At 36.7% G+C, this 27,548-nt stretch overlaps 1 protein-coding gene across 1 annotated transcript; it reads right to left on the bottom strand.

Moving 5' to 3' along the window:
* Positions 1-6,622: 6,622 nt before the first annotated feature.
* LOC129248977 (DNA topoisomerase 1) lies at positions 6,623-7,378 on the bottom strand. The gene has a single exon (XM_054888580.1). The coding sequence runs from the start codon at positions 7,376-7,378 to the stop codon at positions 6,623-6,625; it is 756 nt and encodes a 251-aa protein (XP_054744555.1).
* Positions 7,379-27,548: the final 20,170 nt, after the last annotated feature.

Here is a 27,548-nt window from a genome sequence, read left to right as displayed (position 1 = left end):
GCGTATAACAAAAATACAGCTATCTCTACAATGTCGGTGTAGTGTATTTGCATGTATTTTCCATTTACGTTATTAGACACCAAATACCACAAAAAGCTTAGCTTATATTAAGTTCCTTTCTTTCTCTACTTTGCATTAAATCTTTTTTTGTTTTTACAAGTACTTTTTCTCTTATTGTATTTTTAATCTTAATCACGCTTACATGGAAAGACCACCCACCTCAACAGGATTTGTGACGGCTAAAAGCATTGCAATACAATTTTACATTCTCACTTTTGCATTCGGTATATGAAGATAACCGTAATGAGTGCTGACGATAATAACTGCAGAGGTGGAGAGCGTCAATAGGTGAGATTTTCGTTGTGTGACAATAGACCCACCCACATCCCACCATCCCCAACACTATCGCATTTAATCCACACAATAAGAGACAAAAGCCGCTACAATTGTTTTTGTTGTTGGCTGGGATAATGATTATACTCAGCTGTTGAGCTGAGTTTGGCAGTTTGGGAGGCCGGGTGTTGGCATGAAATGGTAAGCAGGACTGCCTCGACGCGAGTCGACACTCGTCTGATGGATGTCAGTCAGGTGCTTAAAACTTAAAACCCCATGGGTTTTGGACTTTTTGCTAAATGTAGTTCGAAGCCTGATGAACTTTAGCATGAAATACAAATATACGAATATATTTATGTATAAGCATGAATGTGGTTGATGTTGATGGAATGGTATTGGGCCTTAATAACTGCTGAAATGTAATCATTTTAATTACTTTGAAGGCGTTGTCTCATGTACCCTCCACTGATGACGTTCAGGCACTGGCTCAATCAGTTAATTATAATCATAGGAAATGACAACAAAACAGAAAAAGTTGCTAGGAGTTTCTCAACATTACCAGTTATTACGGAGATACAGGTTGGTTAAAAAATACTGGAAGCGGGAACTATTAACCAGTAGGTGAATAAAAGTTTAAACGTCATTTTAGTAACTCAGCTCTCATCTTTGCAGATCAGTAGAACAAGTACGGTGGGGACCGCGTCGTATCTATAGGACGGTGGCGGGCGATGCAATCTAAACGTCCCTATAAACATCCGCTCAAATGAACATAAGAGGTTGTACTGCTCAAAAGGTCCCAAGCCGACAGACGAACTCAAACAAGCAGAGGAATGGCAATCAAAATGGGACCAGTGTCACGAATTAACGAGTGCATCTGCCGAAAACACGGGGACGTTGATTTTTTCCCGATGCAATTTTAAAAATATGCATCGCTTAGACTTGGCTTGGTAGTCCTTATTGCCGAGAATGTTTGGACGAAGAGGAGACTGCCGAGCATCTGACCTTTTATTGCATCAAGTTCGCTAAGGAACGCGACGGCCTAGCAAACACAACTGGTGTATTTCTAATACCCAATAATCTAGACCCACAAATGCTTGAGTCGGATGAAAAGTGGAGGGCGGTACAAGCGTTTGCAACACGAATTGTAGACGAAGGAAGCGTGAAAGTGCTAAAGTCCCACACTGGCTAAGACTCTCGATTGCGTTTACACCTCGAAAAAGTTGTATTGTCGATCTCACCTACATCCCAATATCAATAAGAGCCACGTTACGTTCTTCAAACTACGGAACGTAGTACGAACATTGTACAGTGTCTCTGGTACTCCCCTTCAGTCTGTTGACAAGTTTACTGGGGCGGCAGCCTTTGGTCTGGAAAACACGGGTCATTCCGGTAACGTAAAACCGGCTGCCATGGGAACGAGATCAAAGACCTTGGTGTAATCTTCGAATCCTCTTTTTTTATTCAGCTAGCACATCAATTTGATCATACTTAACTCATATGGGCTTTGGGCTTCGAAATAGTTCTTATCTCACAGATCCCTACACTCCAAATACTTTTTACATCTTTTGCTCGTCCAAAACTTGATTATGCTGCATTTATCTGGAGACCGCATCAGAAATTTGCTGTTGATAGAATTGAGCGTATTCGCACGGTTTTCCTATGATGTGCCTTTCTTCCTTAAATTTCTCCATGCCCATCCCTCCGTACAAGTCCCGCCTCCTTTTCATTAACCTTAAGTCCCTCGAAAGCAGACGGACTATTCTTTCCTTGCATTTTATGCATGACTTGGTAAGTGATGCAATCGATTTTCCGAATCATATAATTCGAGTTGCAAACTAAAAAATGGGGGCGGAATTGGGTTTATACTTGGAAAAGCTCACGTGATACAGTTTTATATTATATTTATAAAAGCGTGTCGAAGACATGAGTCGACACTTGATTGATGTAAACTTCGACCACTCTAAATACAATCTTACTCTAGTGACAAACCTACCTAGCAGCCAAAAGGGCAACGGGACTCCCTCTTGTGCGCTGTTAGGCATCGACGGGGATTCAATCAATTTTGAAGCTTAGTTTTTAAAGTTAACGCAAGAAATGTGCCTTTACTGTAATTTAAAGGGGAATGAAAGACAGTTTAAATAAAATAAAAGGGCCTACAACTAAAGAAACAAGAATGGTTAAAAAAAAAAATTATAAAAACGATGAAATAATAAACATGGTGCCGAAACCAGGGAACTTTCACTTCAGAATTTCAATTGTTCAATATGCTTGGAAAATTTGGAAACATTTACCAGTTGTCAGGTCGATGAATTTTCACCTGTATTCATTCACTTTACATTTTTAAAAAATCTCAGTAAACTGCAACTCTAGAAAGTAAAAAGTTTTTAATTTAGACATTAATAAGATGGTCATTCCATTCCGTTGCTCGCAATCAGTAGTAACTACCTAATAATAATTTCAAAAAATTCAATTTGATAAGAAGAAATAATAATATGGATTAAGGCAAATGAGGGTATAAAGGTGAGTTATGGTATAGTTTCTAAGACATATTTTAAATAAATATTTCTTCAAGCAAATTAACTAATGTAAATAACACTAGTCTACAAGGAAAAGTATCCGAAATAATTTAAACTAATATCTGCTTCTCATGAAAATTTCAAAATGCGATATCTCTGCGAAAAAAAAATGATATTTGTTTAAACAAACAAAACGCCATTTGAAAAAAGAAGGATTGTATTTAAAGATGCCATCCTTTAATTTTGGTGAAAGAAAACATCTGCAAGGCTACATAACCTCAAATATGGGCAAAAATGGGGTTTTTTGCACTTTTAGGTTAGGATATCTCGAAAACCAGAGCTGATAGAGCAATTCTGAGGCCAGATTTGGATTCAGCGCATCATAAACCTTCGGAAATATATAGTCTGGTTTCTGGGTCTGAATGTTGGTTAAATTTTGTCGGCCTGTGTAATCAACAAATTATGCTCAGTTACTAGTCACCTAGTAGCGATAGAAGAGATGCAGATATTTAGCTATTCATTTTGCTTTACTATATTAACATATAATTCATTATTTACTCATCAAAAGTACTCGGAAATTAATCAGTAAATACAAAATCAATCATTTATATGTTGCCCAGCATTTCCGCATGTGCATATGTGTGTTATTTAATATATTACAGTTATTAGTGAATGCTCGAACACCATTTAAGGATTTTTCACTATACCACATAATTACTTAACCTTGAATGATATTTATAACCGTTATCCATAACTAACAGCAGAAATTTAGCTCTAAATACCACAACAATGAGAAAATAAATGCGCTCATTTGAAACGCTCTCCTATCCGCCGCAATATTTTGACGTTAGTGTGCGACACCGCAGTATCCAGCCAGCCAGCTAGTCACATTTACCCACCGGGTAACCGCAACAAGGCAACGAGGCAACAGGAAAACAAGCGACAAATCAACGAAAAGCTACAAATATGCAATAATTGCGTGCATACATGCATACAAACGAGTGACGTTAATACAAACGCACAACAAATACAAAGGAAATTACCAAACGAGCAAAAACATCATTAGTACGAGTAATACCAACAACAAACAATAGCCGTTAGCATAAAAAAAAATAAAATGGAGTTTTTACGCAACTCGCTACAATGTTATTATGCGTATAGATATGAATGTCCATATGTGTATATACAATAAATATAAAGTATGCATACACATATGTGCGTATGAATTTAGTAAAATGCTTGTCTCACATACATACATACACATGTATAGATGTATTATTTGCTATTTAGAGGGATGTTAATACCCTCACTGCTGTTATGGAGCCGGAAAGAAGGATGTAGACTTTAACTCGGTGTATGCACATCCACATATGCATGCATATGTCTGTGTGTGTGCATGTCCGTGCGAACGCATTGAGTGTACACATGATTGCGTTCATTTTACGAACGCATCAATGGTTTCTTCTTTCTAGTTGTGCAACTTTGCCAAATCTGTATTGACATTATTATGAGGATAAATTTTTTTACGTACATGCAAATGTAATTACATACCTTTTTAGGATATATTAACTAAACGGAGAATAGATAAATTCACTCACTCGTCTGCAGTGCGAATGAAGTGTTTATGTATTAATTAAGCTCTTAACTATTGCGCTAACATTTTTATAATATTCACGCGAACAAAAAAAGACTCACCTATGATTATAAATTTTGGTATTTTTTAAATTTGATTTAAACAAATTTGAATAAAAATATAATTCATTCTTTAACAAAAGTCATGTGAATCAAAGTTCCAAACTTTATACGAAATTCAGCAAAATTCATCGAATTTTTTTAAATTGTCCAACATTTTAATCAGAATTTTTATAGAACTTTTGAGTAAGTACTAAGTACAAGACAAGTAAATTTTTGAATAATCAAATGAAGGTTTAAAAGACATGAAAGATCGCAATGATTTTAGAATCTTTCTTTTTTTTGGCTCATGGCTCGAAATTTTGGTAAATAAAAATAAAACGTGTTTTTATCGTTTTTTTTTATATCTAAAGGATGATCAATGTAGAGGTATCGTATTTGAAATTAAAATAAAATAAAGAAAATTCAAATTGATTGGTCAATCTTTTTTTATTTTTGTGTAGAACCATTCCTGACATTTATTTTTTAAAAATAATCCCTTTCAAATGCTGGCCGCAACTGCGCCGTAATTTGGCCATCCGTAAACACCAGGTTTGAATGTCTCGCTGGAGGCCTTCGATCAGTAGCTCGGGAATAACTTTAGTAATATTAGCTTCGAATACCTCAATCGAAACTGATTTTAGCATTAGCAAATAAAAGTCCGGGGGTGTGATGTCACACGATCTTGCTGATCAATCCACTGGTCCGAAGTGAGAGATGAATTGCTCACTGGAATGACGACGCAGTAAATCCGTAGGTTCGGTTTTTATGCAGTTTTGAAATAGTGCGGTTTTTTTTAAATTACAAAATGCATGTCGACCTATCGGGAATTGTACATATAAACAAGATTCTAAGCCAGCTAAGCAAAAACTGATCACAGATTACATCAGAAATGCTAACCCTACAAGTATGGAACCGCCTGCATAACTATCTAGATCAGACGTGTACATTTCCTCAAGTGACGAAAGTGATTTTACGCCAAATCCTAAACGAACGCGCAACATGTGGGTATTGTCTGATTTTATTTCTGAGTTAAATTTATTTTTCGATTCTGACGTTTCTTAAATAAAGATATAATTTTCAAAAATACAATATTTTGTTTATGCCTTTTTATTTAATTATTTCAGATTCATGCGGTCTATGGAACGTATCTATAGTTATAATATGGGACTAGTGCCCTTTTTTATGCGATTTTATTACATTATTTCAGATTTATGCGGTTTTAGCACTTTTGAAACGTATCTATAGTTTTACTATAGAACTAGTAGCTTTTTTATGCTGTTTTTTTATGCTGTTTCTTGCGGAACGTATCTACCGCATAAAAACAGAACCTACTGTATGACAATTTTTCTTATTAACGTAGCCATTAAGCCAAAAATGGGCCTCAACGCTGCACACCATGAGTTGGCCTGAGCGCGAGATGAACACTTTTCACAAAGCGTCGATTATCGTAATAAAATTTTACGATTTGTAAACGTTGTTGAGGCGTAAGTTTTTCCATGATGAAATGTCAATGAATACTCAAAAAAAACTATTTTTGTGTGCTGATTTGCTTATAAGAGTTGTTGTGTCCCGTGAACCTTTCAATTCATATTCCTGCTGCCGACTGAAAATCTAACTCCGAAACAAGAACAATTTCTTCGAGTTTCTACTAATTTTGAAATTTTTCTTAACTGAACTAAAATGCTGCAGTTCCCTTGCAACATAAGAAATATTCCATTAGAGCTTATTTTTTATATTTAAGCCTTTTTTAATTAGTCAAATAATACGATAAATGTTGAACACTATCGTGGTTAAGCAAGAAAAAAATTCCATCATATTTTAATGAAATTTTTTTATTGCCCTCAAAGCGTACAAAACCATTGTCCGGAAAGACATTAGACGAAGAAAAATTAAACTTATAAATAAACAAAGAGCAATGTTTTAAGATTTATGGTAATATTTTATTACATATCTGAGGCGCAAGCAGACAAACGCGAGAGTTCTTGCACGTCCGTCATTGCTTTGATCACAATTTGTACATATTTTGATACGAGTACATATGAAAATAAATAATATCTACTTTGTTGCACATTAATTTATTCAAACTACGGAACACCGCCTCAATTCTTGCTTTCCTCCTCCTTTTTACTCTTCTTCTCCTTTTCCTTCTTACTTTCCTTCTTGTGACCCTCCTTATGTTTCTCCTTCTTCTCCCCCTTTTTACCATACTCCTCATGCTCCTCATGATGTTCGCCATGCTTATGCTTCTTCTTGTATTTCTTCTCATCCTCATCTTTGTGGCCCTTTTGATAGTGTTCTTTGTGCTGCTTGTGTCCTTTCTTCTTGCCCGCTTCATAGTGTTCGCCCTTCTTGTGGCCACCCTCCTCTGCTTCATCATGCTTGTGATCCTTACCGTATTTCTTATGATGTCCGGCTTTATGCTCATCATCGTAGAATTTCTTTTCCTTCTTATACTCATCCTTATTGAATTTCTTATGATATTCCAACTCTTTGTGGCCCTTTTTGTGCTTCTTCTTGTGATGATGCTTGCCACCCTTCTTATGCTCGCCATGTTCTTTTTTCTCACCATATTCCTCCTCCTCATCATAGTACTTCTTCTTTTTGCCTCCTTTATTGCCGTACTTATGTTCATGGTCTTCCTGCTCATGATGCTTCTTCTCGCCCTCCTCCCAATCCTTATGCTCCTTATGGCCCTTATCACCCTTGTGCTTCTTCTCCTTATGTTCCTCCTTGTGATACTTCTTGCCCTCCTCTTCCTTCTCTTCGGAGGACTCCTCCTTCTCTTCCTTCTTCTTCGCGGTCACAAAGGTGACCAAGAGGGCGAACAGCAGTAAGACTTTTAGGTGACGACGCATTTTCATTTGCGGACGAATTGCCACTGTAACATAATTTGAGTTCAGTTTTATAGCAAAATCGACACAGTGAATGAGACAAAATAGAAAAACCAAAGCTTTAAAATTGGTACACAGGCAAAAATTTCGCATTTATAGCAAAATATGAATATCTCAAAAGCATGAAAAAGAGTTACCAACATCAAGAATGCAGTAGGTCATATAACCACTGAAAATGTATTAGGCCAGATGCTGCGCAGTGGTTTCGCGCAAAAAGTTCTCCGGATTAAAAAGCGGGTCCTGGACGCAGGCACACAACCACAGATCTTGCAATGAGGAAGATGGAACGGCACTCTGAAGTAATGTGAAAGCGGTTCCAGGGTGGGAGACAATTCCAAAAGTGGAGGAGTTTTTAGTCTCAAGACATACCACAGCTGCCACGACAGCTTTAATGATGCATTCGGCAGAAGTTATCACCAGCGGAATTCGTTTTCTTCTCTGTATGTACGGAGCGCCTAAAAAAACTACCTGCTTAGATAAATATCGATATGCATGTTTTGTTAAGAATACTCGAAATAAAAAACAAGTGCAATTAACTTGTCTTCCTCCAACGTCTGTCGCTACTCATACATCTTTCAAGTATGACTTGGTAATCAGCTAGACCCAACATATTGGTGTTGGAGGTTAGTCGATGATACATTAGAACGGATTCAGACTTTACTGCCACCTGCACCAGAGAAAATACTAAACACGATTTTTTGCAACTGTAAAAAAAGATGCAGTGCCAAATGGGGTTGCAAAAAAGTGGGTCTGTATTGTTCTCTGGCGTGCACAAATTGTCAAGGCCGATCGTGTTCTAATGTAGAATCACCAACAGCAGAAGATTCGTTCGGTTCCGACAAACTGGCATGCGATACTTCGTTGTTGACGCAATTTACTTCCAGACAGGATGAAGAAGAAGAAGATCGAGAAGAAGAGGAAGAAGACTGTAACATATATGACTGGGCTGGAATTTAGAATAATGTATATTGGGCAATTTTTGGCAAACTATTATGTCTTTATTAATGAAACTTGGTGTAGATGTTAGTGAGGTGTTAAGGAACACTCTTTATAACTCCAAATTATTCGGGAAATAATAATTTCATAATTATTTGCCTTCACAATGAACTTTGGAACTTCACTATAATTTGCCACATTACACTATATATTTTTTAACACTTCACTAAAATTCACCAAATATACACTCACACGCGTGTTTTAATTGATTTTTATGCTTATATTCGAATTATTTCTATTAAAATTGAATTCAAATTCATTTGTCCATGCAATCACTTTCCAATTTTAAACACGAATAAGAAGAAGATGGGAATAACAACAGTATGGTGTTGCCGGATGCATGCAAATCAAAAAATAAATATATACAAAAATTAAGTATTTAAGTTTAGTGCCTCCTTGCTACATACACGCATATGATGTTTTAATTTTGGGTTCAATGGTTTTAACACGGAAAGGAGTTCTACGCAAAAATACTGTGGATTGCGTAGCCGGAGTTGGACTGATGAGGGTTATTTTTTTGAAGCGCGGCCCGAGGCCGCCCACGCGAAAAGGAGTTCTACACAAAAATACTGTGGATTGTGTAGCCGGAGTTGGAGTGATGAGGGTTATTGTTTTGAAGCGCGGCCGAAGGCCGCCCATGCGAAAAGGAGTTCTACGAAAAAATACTGTGTTAATTAATTTAATTTAATATTTATTATTTTATTATTTTTTTGTGATACGCTTAATGTCATTGTTTTTAAGTTTAAATGAGTTGTATATTTTTATTTTAAAAAATATTTCTCAATTTTAAATTACAGCAAAAAATACTGCAGTTTTACAATGAACCTTCCACTGAACATCCTGCATACGAGCTTCGTTTTTATTTCAGGCGTATGGCAACACCAACTTTTCGCAAAATTAGAGAACTTTAACATTAAATTACTTTAAAACTATAAGCCTCCGGCAGGTTCGGTTTTCAGTTTTAAGATGGGGATACACCCCTCTATCCCCCCTTTTAACCTTTTTTTCAAAGCGATATACATTATACTAAAGTTTTCCCTATGACTGTAACTCGGGATAATAAATTTGTTATCTACGATTATTTAATTTTAATTCCGTTTTAAATCCGGAAAATCCATTTTTACTTCCGTTTTTTTATTTTAATCACAACAGACCCGTGGAATAGGTCTACTGGGGAAACCACGTAAAAAAACGCGCTAAGTACACTACCTCCGAGGTGGCGTGGAAATGTGTGCATATTATGACACTTGCAACTCTTTACTTCGTTATATCTTAGACACGGTGGTATTAAGGGAAAAAATCATTGATATCTTTTGTTAATAATTTTATGACCTATGTACAACTTTTGTCTGAGTTAATTTTGCGATAAAACTAACCGTTTTTGAGAAATTCACGAAAACCCCATTTTTTTAACCATTGACCTCGAGTCCATTTTTCCCCCCCGCCCGAATCGATTGGGAACTTTAAACTTTAATTTTTACATATGTTTTGAACAATATCATCCATTCAGCTTGTCCCTTACGTTTTGGCCTAATTTGACCGGAACGAGTGGAAAACAACCCCAAAATGGATGAATGATGATTCACAAAAATGGTACACTGATGGATGAAAAACACCTTATGGTGTAGGAGCACGAGTAGTGGGGCCCAGAATCCACAAATCATTCACTCTCACAAGGGACACCACCATCTTCTAAGCGGAATCATACGCAATAATGGATGCAGCAAACATCATGCAACGTAGAAACCACAAGAGAGTAAAGATTAGAATACTCTCGGACAGCCAATAATTTCTAAAAGCTTTAGATAGCTATGCCTACAACTCAAAAACTCTCTTCGAATGCCACAAGGCACTCAATAACCTGGCATCCAAACACAATGTCTCATTAATTTGGGTACCAGGACATGAGGGATATGACGGCAACGAAAAGGCAGACTTTCAAGCCAAAAAAGGGGCAGATGTAAATTTCATCGGACCTAGTCCCATGTTTGGATTTAACAAAAACAGACTAAAACAAAAAGTAAAATACTGGATCAAAAGTCTAATAAATCAGCATTGGAACAACGTAGAGGTTCTTAGACACTCCAAAAAGTTCTTAAATTTCAATGCTAAAAGAGTTAACATGGCCCTCACGTTAAACAAAAAGAGCATTCGCACTCTCACAGGCGCCCTCACGGGTCACTTCACCTGCAAGAAACACTTACATAAATTAGGCATAACTAACACCAGCACCTGCAGATTTTGCTGCGAAGATGAGGAGTCTATAGAACATCTCATCATCGAATGTCCGGGATTGACGCATAGAAGGAAAAAGTTTTTAAACAAGTTCATGCTTATAGATGAAGGCCTACAATCACTCCCTCAGAAGGAGCTGGTACAATTCATAAGCATACTTAACAGTCAATAGACAGCATAGGGTGCACAATAGATCAATATGGTCGCAGTGCTAAAGGCCCATACCTTAACCCTTTACTACCATTAACCATTAAATTTAACCGGACTAATATGCACTAATAAAAACATTTTTCGAATAGCGATCGCCTCTCGGCAGGCAGTGGCAAACCTCCGAGTGTATTTCTGCCATTAAAAAGCTCCTCATAAAAATATCTGCCGTTCGGAGTCGGCTTAAAACTGTAGGTCCCTCCGTTTGTGGAACAACATCAAGACGCAGACCACAAATAGGAGGAGGAGCTCGGCCAAACACCCAAAAAGGGTGTACGCACCAATTATATATATATATATATAATATGCACTTCACTTAATTAAACTTGTATGCATGTATTGAATGTATTTTGTATGCAGCATTATGAAAGAAATTTTTAAATTTTCTGCCGATATCAGTTTTATTCTGTAAGCGAGCGTTCCCCTCTGATTGTGCAGTCGATTTCTTCCAGTGCATTTGATAATGCGGTTTTGCTTGTACAACCGAATGATGTAAATTTTATGCTCCAATGCCTCAGTGCGGTCAAGATGAACGTAATACCAAAATTGAGAAAATGTGGAATTTCCTTACCTCTTAACGTTTTACTACGCAGCTTCTCGATCCCAAAAAAAAAGAATATTCAGTAATATGCAACCACCTTTGTGGCTGAGTACTTCATAAAATATAGGTAATTAATATGCATAGAAGCATAGAAGTGTGTATGAAATTGCTTTATGCGGGACACTCAATGGCTACGAGCGGATTTCTTACATGTACCGACTCAACAGAGGTCCATTATGCCATTGAACTAAATACTCATGCGGCATGTGTTACCGCTAAAAAGCCATTTTAAAGGGTCTCACTCAATTTAGTGCCGCTATTACCATTATCTCATTATGAGCAAACAGGATTTCAATTAACCCACAAATTGATTTTCAAACAATTGTCGCTTGCTGTGCGTCTTTTTGCAGTACATCGTTCACGGCTACACCCCCAACACAGTGCACGAGAACGACGCAAAGATGATCCTTTACCAGCCAGCGATCGCTTCTTAAGGCTCGGTTTATTTTGCTTGAGCCTACGCGCTGGCTTTAAAATGTCACAAAGTGCCACTATCAGTCAACAAAAAAGAAACAAGCCGAATAAGCCCGAAAGACTGAAAGTATTTCAAAGGGGAAGTAGTAAAATAATGAGCAACAAAGAATGAATAGTACGAGCATGAACGGGATTCGCACTAGTGCACCAGTTAAACAGTCAAACCAATGGCATCTGCCATTGTTATGGATGTCGTTCAGTGCAGTTGTTGTAGTTATGTGGATTTTTGGTTGCGTTCAGCTGCTCTGGTAGCTGCCACAATTGAGCCGAGAGTCGAAGCACTGCACTTTGTCTGAGGTGAGAACACAAATTGGCCTTTGATGGGATTTATATGTGTTGGCTGAAAGACGCAGGCACACCTTTACCTACAAAGGCTTGTATGTTTATATGTGTGGGTGTGCGTACTATTCAATACACTCGCAAATTCATGTACTAGCCATCAATACGTAAATGTGTATGTATGTATATATGTAGTTTTGGAAAAGGGTAATAATCCCCATTTGCTGATTGTTCCATTGCTGCCTGGCAGGCAATGACTGCTGCCAACGCCGCAGTCGACAATGCCGTCAAACAGTAGCAGCCATCAGGCTGTCAAATAAGTAAATACATAAATAGACTGCAGGAATTAGCAAATTGACGGCATATTGGAGACATTCGCCCATTTTATTTTGGATACAAGCGTGCCCGATAACTTTACTTAGAAAATCGATTACTTTTGCAGCGCCAGTTAGCAGTAACCAACCATTCGTATATGGAAATGATTATTTGCGAAAATTTGGGATATAATTTTTAAAATGTATGTATGTATATGCAATTCATATTTATATATGTTTATTTTAATATATATATGTACACGATTTTATTCCATTTATTTTGAAGTCTTTGCGCTCCTTTTACTCTGATGCCGCGTTCGAAAATCGAGCAGTCGGTTCATAGAAATCAAATTAAATTTTTAATCTTTGCCTTGAGGCTGTTTGAAGATTAAAACCATAATATATGCATATGTACATATATGTGTGTGTGTGTATGTAAATGAATGCATAAACGCATGAGCAGCAAAGCTATCATATGCATACAGACATACATACATTTTAATCGATAGTCAAATACAAATTCTATCAAAGAGGCAACGGTGAATGGCTGTCCGTGTACTTGTCCACATGAACACACATGCACGCATACGTAAGCAAATAAAAGGTATATGTACATATGTATGATACTATATTTTATATGATGAAATATGCATTTGTATTATTAACATCCACACATCTACATACATGGATAATACCTCTGCAAAACGCACACAAATGCACCACGCCGTTGATGCATGTATTAAAATCAAGTGAAAGGAAGAATAAAATAACATTTATCACCTTTCTTCGAAATGTGCTAGAGTCATGTGCAATAAAATAGCAGTACGCTAGCTACTCTTTTTGCTCGATCTTATTTAAGGGAAGTAGGGATGATTCGACCAACTTCATACTATAAAACACAAAATTACCGAACAAAATTTTTTGTGAAAACACAAATATGAAGATGTAAGAACGTGCACAAACTGGCAGCATACGACGAGTCGCACAATAGAGAAATGAATTGAAGGAAGAGCTTACGCGTCACTTACAAAAGTCTTCAAATTAAAACTCCTGAACAGACCTCGCAAGCTGACACTGTATTACACTGGATGTACAGCTTCCGGTGCTCAAAAGCAAAGCGGATCAAATCAATGCATCAAACGCTTAAAGTATTTACACTACCAATAGGTAGAGTGGAATAGGCACACTAGCCACCTTGTAGGGGTTCCAGGCCTAACTACACCTCTACCTTACTTTAGGTCCGGCACTCGGTTGCAATGCAACTAAAAATGCATCAAGCCAAAACGGTTCTACCCAGATTTAAGTCCGCGGTCAGACTTCGTAGCCAAAACTACGTCCAGATGTGGCCATACTCTAAGCCCCACAACAGCACACAAACTTAGCTAATCAACTGAACGCTCAAAATTCCTTCGCCATTTCAACATTCCAACGGATGGAGACTACACCATTCACATCTTACCATCCATCGGTACAACACTCCCAAGATTTCTAAAGCTTAAGTACATCGAGCATTCGCAGAAGACGTGTACCCGGTTTTCTCTTTCTCCCTGTAAGGAGAAAAAACAACCTAAAGAAAAATCCAAAGTCCGGATTTCTCCTGACAAACGAAGCGTCCTTGATATACTCATATGTCACACGACTATTGCGACGGTTATCCCAACGGTCCTGCCATCTACTTATCACACTTAGAATCAGTTCTTGTACTCCAAATCACTGCATGTACAGTACTTAGACCTGTTTTGTGTTTTGGAGCCGAAACATGGACATTAGGTATTCGAAAGGAAAATATTAGACGCGGTCAGAATTGGGCAATACGAATGGCGCATGCGATGGAATGGTGAACTGGGGTAATTTATCAAGGGCGGAAATGCAATGCCTTACATCAAAGCGCAGCGAAAAAGATGCCTCAACAAAATTATGAAAATCGGCAATTCGAGAGCCCAAAGAAAAGTACTGGAGACGAAAGCATACACCAACAAAATAAGAGTAAGACTAAGTTCGAAATGGATAGATGGAGTGAAGGAAGATATAGACAACTAAAACTGAAAAACTGGAAATAGAAAACAACGGGCCGAGCAGCATGGAGGCGTAGGTGTCAGCAAGCCAAGGCGCCAAACGATGGTGATGAATGAAGGTTAATTAAATAAATGAATTAAATAAAAAATTTTGGGGCGATAAAGATAGTGTTCGTTTACTCAATAAATTTTCATCCAATAACGCAGCACTTGAACAAAATTTCTCTAAGTTTTGGTTTTGAGCGAATGATAGTGAATCTCCGAAGGCGCATCGAAAAAAAGTTGTTTTGCGGCTTACGTCATAATTCGCTCAACAGAATCATTTGAAACAAAAAAGAGGTTGTCTGTAAAGTCGGTTTACTGACGATAGTTTAACGTGACAACGTCAAAAGAAAATACTGATGCAATGATTGCAATTTTCAAAACAAAATTTTAATTTTATTTGTTTGATAGATATTTTGTATGGATATAGAGACGGAGGTAACTAGAATCGCCATGGAATACGTCAAGTTACATTTACACAAACGTGAAAAATGACGAAACATTTATCAAATTCATGAAAGATATCTTCAATTTCGCTTGTGCATCAGACGTTAATAAGTCAACAACACTAAGAGGTAACATCACCGATTTGACTTTTCCAAGACACATTACACTCGAAACACCTCTTTCATCGCCCATTGCTCTGTGAAAATCATATTCTAGGGATCAAAATAAGAAACTTTGCCGAAGGAACCATATCTCTAAAACGAATTCTGATGTCCCCCAATTTGGGTCGAACTTTTTAGTGTCTTTTCTCATGTAATTTTGATCCCTAGAATACGATTTTCACAGAGCAATGAGCGATTTTTAAATCGACCCGGGGGGCCGATTGTGCTCTTTGTCGTTCGTTCCGCGCTTTCGCTTGCAGTTCAAGCAAGGTAACGACGATTGAGCAAGATAACGACGAATGAGCAAGATAACGACACATTTCTTCGTGCGAGCACCCGGCTAAATCGAATTATAAGACGTTATCACGTCAAAAATCAAAATATTGTACATCTCCTAAAGTAGATGTTTCTCAAGATATCCCTGGGTGAATTTTTTCCGATTTGATAATTTTTCATAGTAATTAGACGCCAAGAAACCGATTTTCGCTTGGAAGATTAATAATTCACAAGCTCGCAGCAACGGGCGCTCAGGTACTCATAACTTTGTAAATTTTTGACATATAATGCATAAGTTAGAAAAATAAATAAAAACAATAAAAAATATTAAAAGAAAATTTTTAATTGATAACTACCCCTGGAGCAACGGACGCTCAAGTAACTATACTTCGTCAATTTTGTCACAATCAACTTGCAAAGTTGGCAAAATATTCTTGAGATATTAAACATTAATAAAAAAAAAATTAAAAACAAATATGAAAAATAAAATTTATTTAAACTTAAAAAATTTAAAAAGAAATTTAAATAGCTTACCTCTCAAGTAGAAAGTCAATTTTGGAGTATTAAATTTTAAAAATTACTTTTTGTACTTTCCCTTTACTTATAACTTTCAATTAGACTACAAAATTTCAAGCTTCTGGCTTTGCAATTTTATTCATACAACTGTATGGCTTTGAGTGTAGCTCGTTTGCTGCAAGAACTACAAAACTCAAAAGAATTATAATAATTATATAGAAAATGTGAGTGCATCCTATATTCGGTATTTGGCCGAACTTCTTTTCTAATTTGTGAAGTGCGTCTTGATGTTGTTCCACAAATGGAGCAACCTAAAGTTTTATGTCGACTCGGAAAGGCAAATATTTTTTATGAAGAGCTTTTTGAACGCAGAATTGCACCCGAAGGTTTGCTATTACCTGACGATGAGCGTCCACTATTAGAAAAAACGTACTCTATATTATATTTTAATATTTCCTGTCCACAATGGGTTACAAACCCGCATCCACCGAATAGTAGCCGAACACAAACTCATATAGCCATCACGGCCGGGAAAACTAACTCAGAGCTAATCTATGATACAAAAAAATGTATAATTACTTTTTATTAGCTTATCTTTTAAAAAATTCTAAGCCATGAAATACGAAGCACAGGCAGTTGAAAATGTTAGAGCGGCTTTTGTGTTTACCTACGTTTTGAATTTATGACAGTATTGCAGCAAATGGAGGCGTTAGGACTTTGCGCTTAAAATTTATAAAATATCTATTACATCTCTTGGTACAGAGTATAACTGGGTACATAACTGAGTTCCCTTTGTTTATTATTTGATATGAAATCGCCGGCGGTTACTTATACTTCTTCCTGTTTTTGTTCTAAATGCAAGTATATACTTGCGTTAATAGAAAACAAATATTCTGTGGATTAAACTCACCTTTTGGCTAATCCTTTTAAATTCAGAGTATGTGAGTATGGTTATATTAAAATACGAATACACACACATAGGTATATTAGTGTATGTGGGAATAAGTAACTATGTGTCGACAGATGACACAAAAAGCTACAGCAAAAGAAATATAAATAGTTCGAAGAAAATCTTTGTAAATTCTATATACGGATAAAATATTGGGTGGCTCAGTTAGTCCAATTATTTTGAATGTATAGTAATTTGTTTTTTTTGTTGGTATCGGTCGTACGGCATCGTCGTGAGATGAATTGAAATTGTGCGAGAGTTTAGCACACACCATTAGTTTTTCTTTCTCTATCGAAAAATGAAGGCAATTGGGTTAGTTCAAGCCCAGAACAGACCCTTCCGTATTCCTACAATTCGGTCTAATCAAAATATGGCGGCAATTAGTAATGGTCACGATTAGAATTATTCCAACTGGATTCGGCATCGTTCTCAGCAATTAGGGTGTTGACGAAGAAGTGTGCAGTGGTTTTAGACTAAATGTATAGGTAGTTTTTTTAGAGCTCGAGAACTTAAAAGTATAATCAACGCGGGGTGCGTCAAAGCTTCCTTCACAATACTCTTCCAAAGCGGTCGATCTTGATCTTTTGTTTCCTAGCTGCGCATTTCCAAGTTTTTGAGAACTTTTTCTACTGCGTCTATCCATCGGTTTCTCTGTCTACCTTTGACCTTCACGCCCATCAGCTTCCCTGTCATGGCTTTCTTCTAAAATGATAGTACAAAACAGAAATATTGTTGGAATGAATTTTTATTATTTTTATTATAATCTGGTAGATAATTTCGCGGCATTTTTGGAATCAAAAATTTAGTCGGGATGGTTCAATAGCGCTCACCATTCACCTTATCGGCAGCTCCTCATTTCTAAAGACGGCAGTGCTCTATAAACTTCCCGAACTTTTTGTTTAAGGGGTTAGCGGTAGCGGCCCGAAAAAATGATGATTTTCAATACTTAGTTTTGCTAGTCAATTGCTTTATTTTACATAAATAAAAACATAGCATTAATACATCAAGTTTCGACTTGACTTTAGCAAAATTTCCAAAAAAAAATTAGTAATTGTAAAAGTTATCACTGTTTGTGTGGAACCCGTTTCTCCAGAAGACCCTTGCGGAGATCGTCACAAGTCCTTGGAGATTCATCTAAAATCAATCGGACAGGAGAAATAAGTTATATTAACATTTTTATTATCACCAGTTCAAAAAATATAGTCTTGGGAAAAAGATTTGCTAAGATTGATTTTTGTAGCGCCCTTTGTTAATTGTTGAATAACTCTAAATATTTATTAAGTTCAAATTTTCACACAATATTTTTAAGATATTATAATTTAAGAAAATGAAAAAAAGAATCCAATTTTTTGAAAATTTTGACTACCCCTAACGCCTAAAAGTAAATTTCAACAATTTGCAAGCGTTGTTCTGGCGTTAAATGATTCGTGATGACTTGCCAAACCTTACTGAACAGAAATGTCACATTGACACATTTTTGCCATTCTCAGCAGTCAAACTATAGTTACTGATACCTATAATTATTATACAACTAAAAAAAATACTCGATATTTCATGTATTCATAGCAATACTTTTACAGACCCTGCTGGAGTTATTTCGCGCCACTGCGATATGTGAATTGGCTAACAAAATCTTGCGATTTTAAGGCGTTGGATTTTTGAAAGTAAAAGTCTGTACCAGAGAACAAATTTGACGAGCCAATTCTAGATGTCACACCCTATTTTATTTTTTATATATGGTTATAAATAATATATTATATCATATTTGTGTATTTATAACGGTAACTTACACTAAAATTTTATTAAAATAGTTTTTCCAAAGCACGCCAAATAAGTTAACCCTTAAACACATTTTCCGTTTTGACTTAATTCTTGTGTTTAAGTTGCATTTTAAGCTTTGGTGTATTAAAAGGGTTTAAATAAAATTCTATAATAAATATTTGCATAGTACATTTCAGTCCGTGTTTACCGTATCACTACCCACAAAAGAGGCAAAAAGGGTCCATCTATTGAGAATTTAACCCTCTTAAAAAGTTTCACAAAAACGTTCCCAGTTGCATTTCACAAACAACGGCTGAGCACATCATATATAATATATATATATATATAAAGGGTGATTTTTTAGCTATTATCATTTTTAAAAGTTGGTTTGAACAGCTGACGCACGTTTCGTGTTTTGTTTCACTGTCAAACATCTTCAGTTTGGTCTATAATTTAACCATGAATCGTCTTACAAACGAACAACGCTTACAAATCATTGAATTTTTTTATAAAAATGCGTGTTCTATTAAGAACGTTTATCGCGCGCTTCTTCCATTTTATGGTCAGTTTAATCGACCCACTGAAGCGGCTATTCGAGCTATTGTGACTAAATTTAGAACCAAATTTACATTATTGGACATCAAACCACCAACACGCTTACGTAGAGTGCGAACTGAAGAAAATATCGCAGCTGTATCGGCCAGTGTTAATGATGACCATCAATTATCGATTCGTCGCCGTTCGCAGCAATTGGGCCTCTGTTACTCAACAACGTGGAAAATTTTGCGATAGGATTTAGATGTGAGACCTTTCAAAATACAGCTGGTGCAAGAGAAGGCAGAATTTTTGGTGAATGGGCTCTTGGAAAGTTGTCCGACGATCCACTTTTTTATCGAAAAATTGTGTTCAGCGACAAAGCTCATTTTTGGATCAATGGGTACGTAAATAAGCAGAATTGTCGATTTTGGAGTGAAGATCAGCCAGAAGAATTGCAAGAGCTACCGATGTATCCAGAAAAGGTCACAGTTTGGTGCGGTTTATTAGCTGGAGGTACGAGTATCATTGGCTTTCCTTCCGTACTTCTGCAAAGATGCTGCGAATCGTAACGTAACTGTGAATGGTGAGCGCTACCGTGAAATGATATCCAACTTTTTTTTGCCCAAAATGGAACAGCTTGACTTGCATGACATGTGGTTTCAGCAAGACGGTGCCACATGCCACACAGCACGCGTAACAATGAACTTGTTGAGAGGCGAGTTCGGTGAACATTTTATTTCACGTTCGGGGCTTGTCAATTGGCCACCCAGATCGTGCGATATAACGCCTTTAGATTATTTTTTGAGGGGCTATGTTAAAGCTCGTGTCTATTCAGAAAAGCCTGCTTCAATTAACGCTCTGGAAGACAACATTAAATCATTTATATGTGAGATACCGGCCGAAACATTCCAAAGAGTTTGCCAAAATAGGACCAAGCGGATGGACCATTTGAAGCGCAGTCGCGGTAAACATTTGCATGAAATAATCTTCAAACATTAAATTATATGGACTGTACTATCGATTTAAATAAAAATTTCATGCATTTTTCTGAATTTTACGTGTGTTTTTTTGAAAAACTTTCCTATAGCCCTTAAAAAATCACCCTTTATAATTGGCGCGTACACCCTTTTTGGGTGTTTGGCCGAGCTTCTCCTCCTATTTGTGGTGTGCGTCTTGATGTTGTTCCACAAACGGAGGGACCTATAGTTTTAAGCCGACTCCGAACGGCAGATATTTTTATGAGGAGCTTTTTTATTGCAAAAATACACTCGGAGGATTGCCATTGCCTGCGGAAGGGGGACCGCTATTAGAAAAATGTTTTTCTTAATTTTTGGTGTTTTACCGAGATTCGAACCTACGTTCTCTTTGTGAATTCCGAATGGTAGTCACGCACCGACCCATTCGGCTACGGCGGTCGCTTGTTTTGATAAATTTCACTTTACAAGTGAGAGAGGGAACTGGGGAACGAGCGAATAGCTATAGAGCCACTTAAGAAGAATACTTAAGAAGTACGAAAAAAGAGCCGCTCTTAAAGCTCCAAGGGAATGATTTATATGTATGTATCTATATGCATCGAAAATCATACAAAGCACTCAATATGCGAGTTTTTTATAATTTGTATGAATTTCAATGGAACGTGATATCGTAGAAAATATTGCATTCCGTGCAATTTCAGCTCTCCTTCCCAAATGGGTATTTGCATTTTTTTTGTGCAATAAATAAGGCCATCAAAGGCGAAAAATGAATTGCAAATATTAAATACACCATATGAAAGGTAAAAAACAAGAACAACAAAAAAATACTCACGCATACAAATGCAAGTAAAATTTTAAAATGCATTCGTACTTGCCGAAAAACTCAGTGGTTCAACGCTCAATGTACGCACTCATATACATATACACACATTCATACATACGTAGACAAATGTATGTATATACATGGCTGCACATGAATTTATATCATTTTAAGTGACTTTTGTGAAAACACACACGCACGCACGACGCGCAAGCAAGGCTGTGGATTCCACATTCGTCGACGCGAACGCTCGCGAGTCCTTTGGCCCAACCAAAAGGTGTTCAAGCGAAAGATGCAATTAACGAAATATTCATATTTGTGTTTGTTCAATAATTTTTTACAACATTTAAGCGCGCTAATTAAAAAAATATAAATGCATGATGTCCACGGGCATATGGATATGTATCTGTATTTATTTATGTATATCCACATTTATGCGAGTGTGCGTGTGTGCGTGCGTTTGGCGTCGATGATGTGAAAAAGGGTTTAATTAAAAATACATAAAAATCGCTTAAATGAAAGAAGTGAGTTTAAAGCACACCTTTGGCTACAACAAACTATAGGCTTAATAAATGCACGCATTCGCATACGCACCCGCACACGCATGCACATAAACACACACACACCCGTGCATATTAAATTTCAACAAAGGCTTCCCTCGACGTTGAAAAAATTTTACAAATTAAATAAAAATCAACTTTTAATAGATTGCAAATATTTGTAAATTTTTACATGAACTATTAACGTTGACAAATAACCAACGCACACAAACAAATGCCCGACATTAACAACAAGCGCTACAACAACAGCGCACAGGCAGCAATGAGAAATGTGAAAAAGTATATTTTACCACCACCATCTCCAAACAAGCACCAACACCCTTACAAATATTCATTCATCCAATGGGCATCGACTTCGCCATTCATTGTCACTGTCACGCAAACCATTCGGAAGCGAAAAATCAAACAACGAAAAAATTGTCAAATAGATAGGCAAACAACATGGAAATTCGATAGGACGCCATGTCAACACTACCGAAACGCAAATGCAAATGCAAACGAAGATGTTCACCCGTCAAAAATAAAAATAAAAAATTTGGAGTGAAGAACAATTTTTGGTATTTTTTAGGTCATCCGGACTGCCTTGCGTTTACTTCTTAACCAGTAAGATGCCATGGAGCACCTCAAGCGGAGATAGAACGCATTGGCATACGTGTGTTTACCTAAGGACAGCTGCTTTTCTCCCTTGTGGCTTGTTGCCACTGCGCGTATTTTCTTCTTTTCCTTCACCAACAAAGGACCTGCATGCGAGCGCGGAGGGTTCCGAGTTTCATCGTTAGTCATGCAATGCCGTTTTGTTTGATTAAGTTTGCCTTCTTTTTTTTGCAGTGTTTATGTGTGTTTGTAAAAACATCAATACTGGTCTATAGACTTTAAGTAGCAAATTCTAGATGATAGGTAAGCAAATGAGCTGAAAACATTAAAAATAAAACGTTGCGAAAATAAAATTTAAAATTAAAAAAAACCACTTGGAGTCAACCCTTTTCTTTAAAAACTTTCATCTTCAATAAAAGGCCTCTTTTCTCGCCAAGCATTAGCAAGTGGCGGATAGGTGAAGCAACTGGTATAAAGCAACAAATCTTAGCAGCGCTGGAACAGAGTTGCCTAAAATTGCATGTGTTTGTAAAATAGTGAGTTATACCAGTCTTATGAGACATATCCATATTCACTAGCGGCGAATCTTGCTCGATAACTTTCTTGTTGTTTTCACATATAAATTTTTCGTCAATTGAGCCGAGCAGAGTAGTGACGATTAGAAGAGCCCTATAGTTACTTATATATTCATTTACATACTATCACATTCACACATATTTACTTATAATCACCTTCAAATACCCCTCGTCTTTGCCTACAACGCTCCCTGCAAAGCTTCCTTTGTTTGAAACAGTGCTGGAGGTCTGAAAGTTACTGCTTCAACAGACTCAATTCTTGTTCATTTTAATACAGATTTCACCTTACGCGAGACGATCGATTGAGCAGTGGCATGCTATACTTGGCAAGAAATTCCTTGACAGAGAATGCGAAATGAGCCGACGCATTGTCTTGGTGGAGAACACAGCACTTGTCGCTCAACAATTCGGGTCGTTTTTTACTCATTCTTTTAACGAAGTTCAACAATAGTGATATTTTGACGTTCGAAAACTCAGTCAAAGTGCACAATCCTACAACTATTTCGATTTCATTATTTTCATAATACTAATTTCACATTCCTCTCTTATCCAGACTATTTGTTACCCAATTTGAAGAAATGACTGGCGGAAAAAGGATTCTATTCAAACGAGGGCTTGATTGCATAAACGAATGGCTATTTTTCAGACTTGGAAAAATTATATTATTCGGAAGAGATCAACTGACATAAAAGCGTTGGACGAAATGTATAAACCTAAAGGGAGGCTATGTCTCAAAATAAAAAAAATACCAGTCTAACGGTTAGACGCGATAGAAGTGAAACCTTCCGTAAAACAAACTGAGAGAGAATGAGACGAAAACAGCATTAGGGGCGGGATAATTATAGGTTCATTATAATATTGATATAAAGTTCATATTTTATTTTCTTCATTTTATTATTATTCATCCTCAATGTTTTCAATTTCAACAAATGATACGAGTGGCTTATGATAGCTAAAATATGATACAAATGCTTTGGTTTCGATGTTGTCAACATATCTTTGAAATACCGCGTCAATTGTTGTTTTTGATCGTGTTGTCGATTCAGTGCGATTGTTACACATTTTTAAATTGAATGTTGTATTGAGAAAGTCAATTGAAGGAACCGCTGTGTCCAATGCAAAATTTACGTTGAAATCACCTCTTAAAATCATTGGAACTTTATCGTATCCGCGATACTTCTGGTGTATACTTTATTAAATTTTCGTGAATGAATTCCGTGATGCTATTTATTGATTTTGGTTCTCCGTCACCTTTGGAAAATGTGTAAACAGTAAGCAAACTTTATTCAAATATTTTTCCTCATTTTTGCATCAGTAAAATTAAACAAACGCCGTAGCCGAATGGGTTGGTGCGTGACTACTATTCAGAATTCACAGAGAGAACGTCAGTTCGAATCTCGGTGAAAACACCAAAATTAAGAAAAACATTTTTCTAATAGCGCTCACCCCTCAGCAGGCAATGGCAAAACACCGAGTGTATTTCTGCCATGAAAAAAAGCTCCTCATAAACATATCATAAAAAAAAAAAATAACTGTATAAAAAAATTTTTTTTCTTGTGATTCGAACCAAGGATTTTGGATCGGAAGCTCACATTGCTAGTCGCTCGGCTACCGCGCCATGCTGTCGGCGCTGGCCTAAAAGTTATTTAGTTCGTCGCTACGTTTATATCAACATATAATATAACGCTTCGTAGCTAAATAACTTTTAGGCCAGCGCCGACAGCATGGCGCGGTAGCCGAGCGGCTAGCAATGTGAGCTTCCGATCCAAAATCCTTGGTTCGAATCACAAGAAAAAATAAAAGTTATTTAGTTCGTCGCTACGTTTATATCAACATATAATATAACGCTTCGTAGCCAAGAGGGTCGCTATTTCCGTTTCACTTTTTCTCAAATCACTCCCAACGATTCTAAAGAAGTTTTCACTTCAAAAAGGTTTTCCCCAAACAATTAGAAGTTTTTATTTTTCCACGGCCTTTCAAACAATCCTCGTATGTATGTATGCAAACCCGAAATCTGCCTGGTCAATAAGCAACTAAGGATATCAATGCGACTATCGAGCTCTTTCGTTACAGTTCTTAACAGCAAAACGACCGCTGTCTCACAAATAAATAAACAAAACTGCCGACAAAGTGTTTTTTCTACAGGAACATTGGAAAAGTGAATAATTCAATGGTTATTGATTGCCATTGGCTAAAAATTCAAAATAATACTCGAAGTATTTATGTAAAATTTACCAGTACCATTCCATATCGATATAACTGAGAGATTTTAAGTGAAATTACCCGAATTAATTGATTCATATTACAACTTTAGCATAGTAGCAGCTGTTAGTCCTAATAATGTTGACCTGAACCTTGAACCTTGGGATTGCCATGATGGCATGATGTGTCACATTTCAGAAAATGGTTGTCCATATAACAGCCCACATCGACTGATAGGCAACCGCAATTAGCAGTGAGAAATTTTCAAAAATGAAAACATCTGCGCAGTTTGCATAAAACTGAAGGCCTCCCTCTTTATACTACATAAATATTCGAAAACTCTTTTCATGTCAAGTATGATTGACATATGATGCCATTTGCAAAAATTAGAAATCTTCCGATAGGGTGATTAATTTTGCACCATCTTGTATGTTTTTGTAAAACAAAAATACTAGCGTCTTTATAATTTTGCAAATGGATGTTTATGGTTACGGCAAATATTGGGGGTTTTTTTAAGAGCTTGAAAACTTAAAATGATAAAACAAAACAAAAATATTGTTGGACTGAACTTTTTTATACTAAACTGGTAGGTAATTTCATCCAGCGCGGCTACAAGTTTCATGGTCCATTCGCTCAGTCCAATTTTTGATTACTTTTTCCAATAGATTTGAATAACAAGTTTAGAATGACAACGAATCGATATTTCAGCATCTGCTTCAACACTTCCCTCAATGAACTTCGCGAACAGATTTATTTTTTCAAATTAAATTTCCACAAATTGGAAGCATTGCTCTGGCGTTAAACGATTCGTGATGACTCGCTTCTCAGCTGTCAAACCTTAGTTAACGATATCGAATGCATCAAAAATACCAAAGGGACTATTCAACTTTTGAGTAGATTCGAAATGGCAGTTTGGTGGTATTGAAAATAACGCGGCACTTCCACTGGAGCACCCATACAAGCATACTGCGTATGCATTACGAATATATGGCATTCCATTTTCACCAAATATGAAACTTTTTCATTGCACAAGCAAATAATTTTACAGACAAAAAACATATAAGCACGAGGTTTCTTTAACAAGCAAATCAAAAACCTGTCTTTTCTTTGATTTCCAATGACTGATTCACTTTGCAACTCTAATTCTTTATTTTTTGTTTTTCTGGCTGCAAACAAATTTACCTATGTATGTAAGTAAGTACATTCAAATGTTCACTCTATGCAATGATAGAAAAAGAAGGACTAGGAAGGAAATGCACGAACGAAGTGTGCAATAGAACCTGAATGCGATGCGAGTATTTTACTTTCATTCGACTGCTGGCCACATGCACTGCACTTCAAATTACAGATACCACATTGTTGACCAGAATGATTTTTATTTGAACAATGCAGCGTAACGAACAATACAATGCTTTGGTGCACTGCAAATAGAATATATCCCATATTTTACAACTAACTATTTGCTGGTCGCACGCCAACAACAACATTGGAAGTTTTACCACTTCTATTTATGTAGCTATTAGTGAAACAAACACCATTATTGACACACAAAGGCAATAAGTAAGAGCAATGGACACCGAATTCAAGCAGAGTCTCAAAATATTTTGTGCTTACATATCCGTAGCATGCAACTTTAGTAGTTTTTACGCCTCCCTAAGCAATCAGGGCAAAATATATATTATAAGCACAATAGGAGTGTGTATATCTTCGACAAGAGCTTAAACGAAGCTCTTCTCACATTTGTGGTGTGAGTTTGATTTTGTTCTACAAATGGAGGGACCTGTGCATGCTTACATAGCCTTCAAAGCGTATTTGGCTTTTATCAGACACTTTCTTCTTGGCAGAAACATATTCAGAAATTTGTCATTACGGCGAAGTGGTCGCAATTAGAAAAAACTGTATCGATAACTTTGATCTCGGGTAGCTACCGTTGTGATCGAGTCCAGAAGCAGTGGCTGGCATGCCGCTACTAAATATAGGAAAAGTCATCAAAAAACTTATTTGTAAAAATTGTCAAAACGCTTATACTGGGGATGGAAGAATAAACGAAAAAGCAAAAAAGCATGAGAACTATCGATATCAATAACTATGGTTTGAGAGCTGAGAATTGCAAACTGTATTAATATTTGAACTGAAATATTTGAAGTTTGATAAGTTTGGCAAGTCCTCATGAACCGTTTAACGCCAGAAGAACGCTTCCAAATTGTGGAAATGTACTTCGAAAAAAATACATTTGAGTGTTTGGCTGAGCTCCTCCTATTTGTGTGGTGCGTCTTGATCGTGTTCCACAAATTTCAAGTCGACTCCAAACGGCAGATATTCTTCTTATGAGGAGCTTTTTCAAGGCAGAAATACACTCGCAGCTTTGCCATTCCTACCGAGGGGCCAACGCTATTAGAAACAACTTTTTCTTCACTTTGGTGTTTCACGCAGTTTCGAACCTACGTCTTCCGAATGGTAGTCCCACACCAACCCATTCGGCAAGAGCCGAATCTAATCTTTAAGGCTCTTGTTATCATAGACTTAAATAAATATAAGTGAAAAAATTAAAATGGAATATATGTATATCTAGAACTTTGAGAACAGATGATTAAATTTG

The sequence above is a fragment of the Anastrepha obliqua genome, chromosome 5 (genome assembly GCF_027943255.1).
Source record: "Anastrepha obliqua isolate idAnaObli1 chromosome 5, idAnaObli1_1.0, whole genome shotgun sequence".
In the NCBI taxonomy this organism is placed as follows: Eukaryota; Metazoa; Arthropoda; class Insecta; order Diptera; family Tephritidae; genus Anastrepha; species Anastrepha obliqua.
Note: the sequence above shows the minus strand (reverse complement) of the source record. Positions and strands in the feature narration are given on the sequence as shown.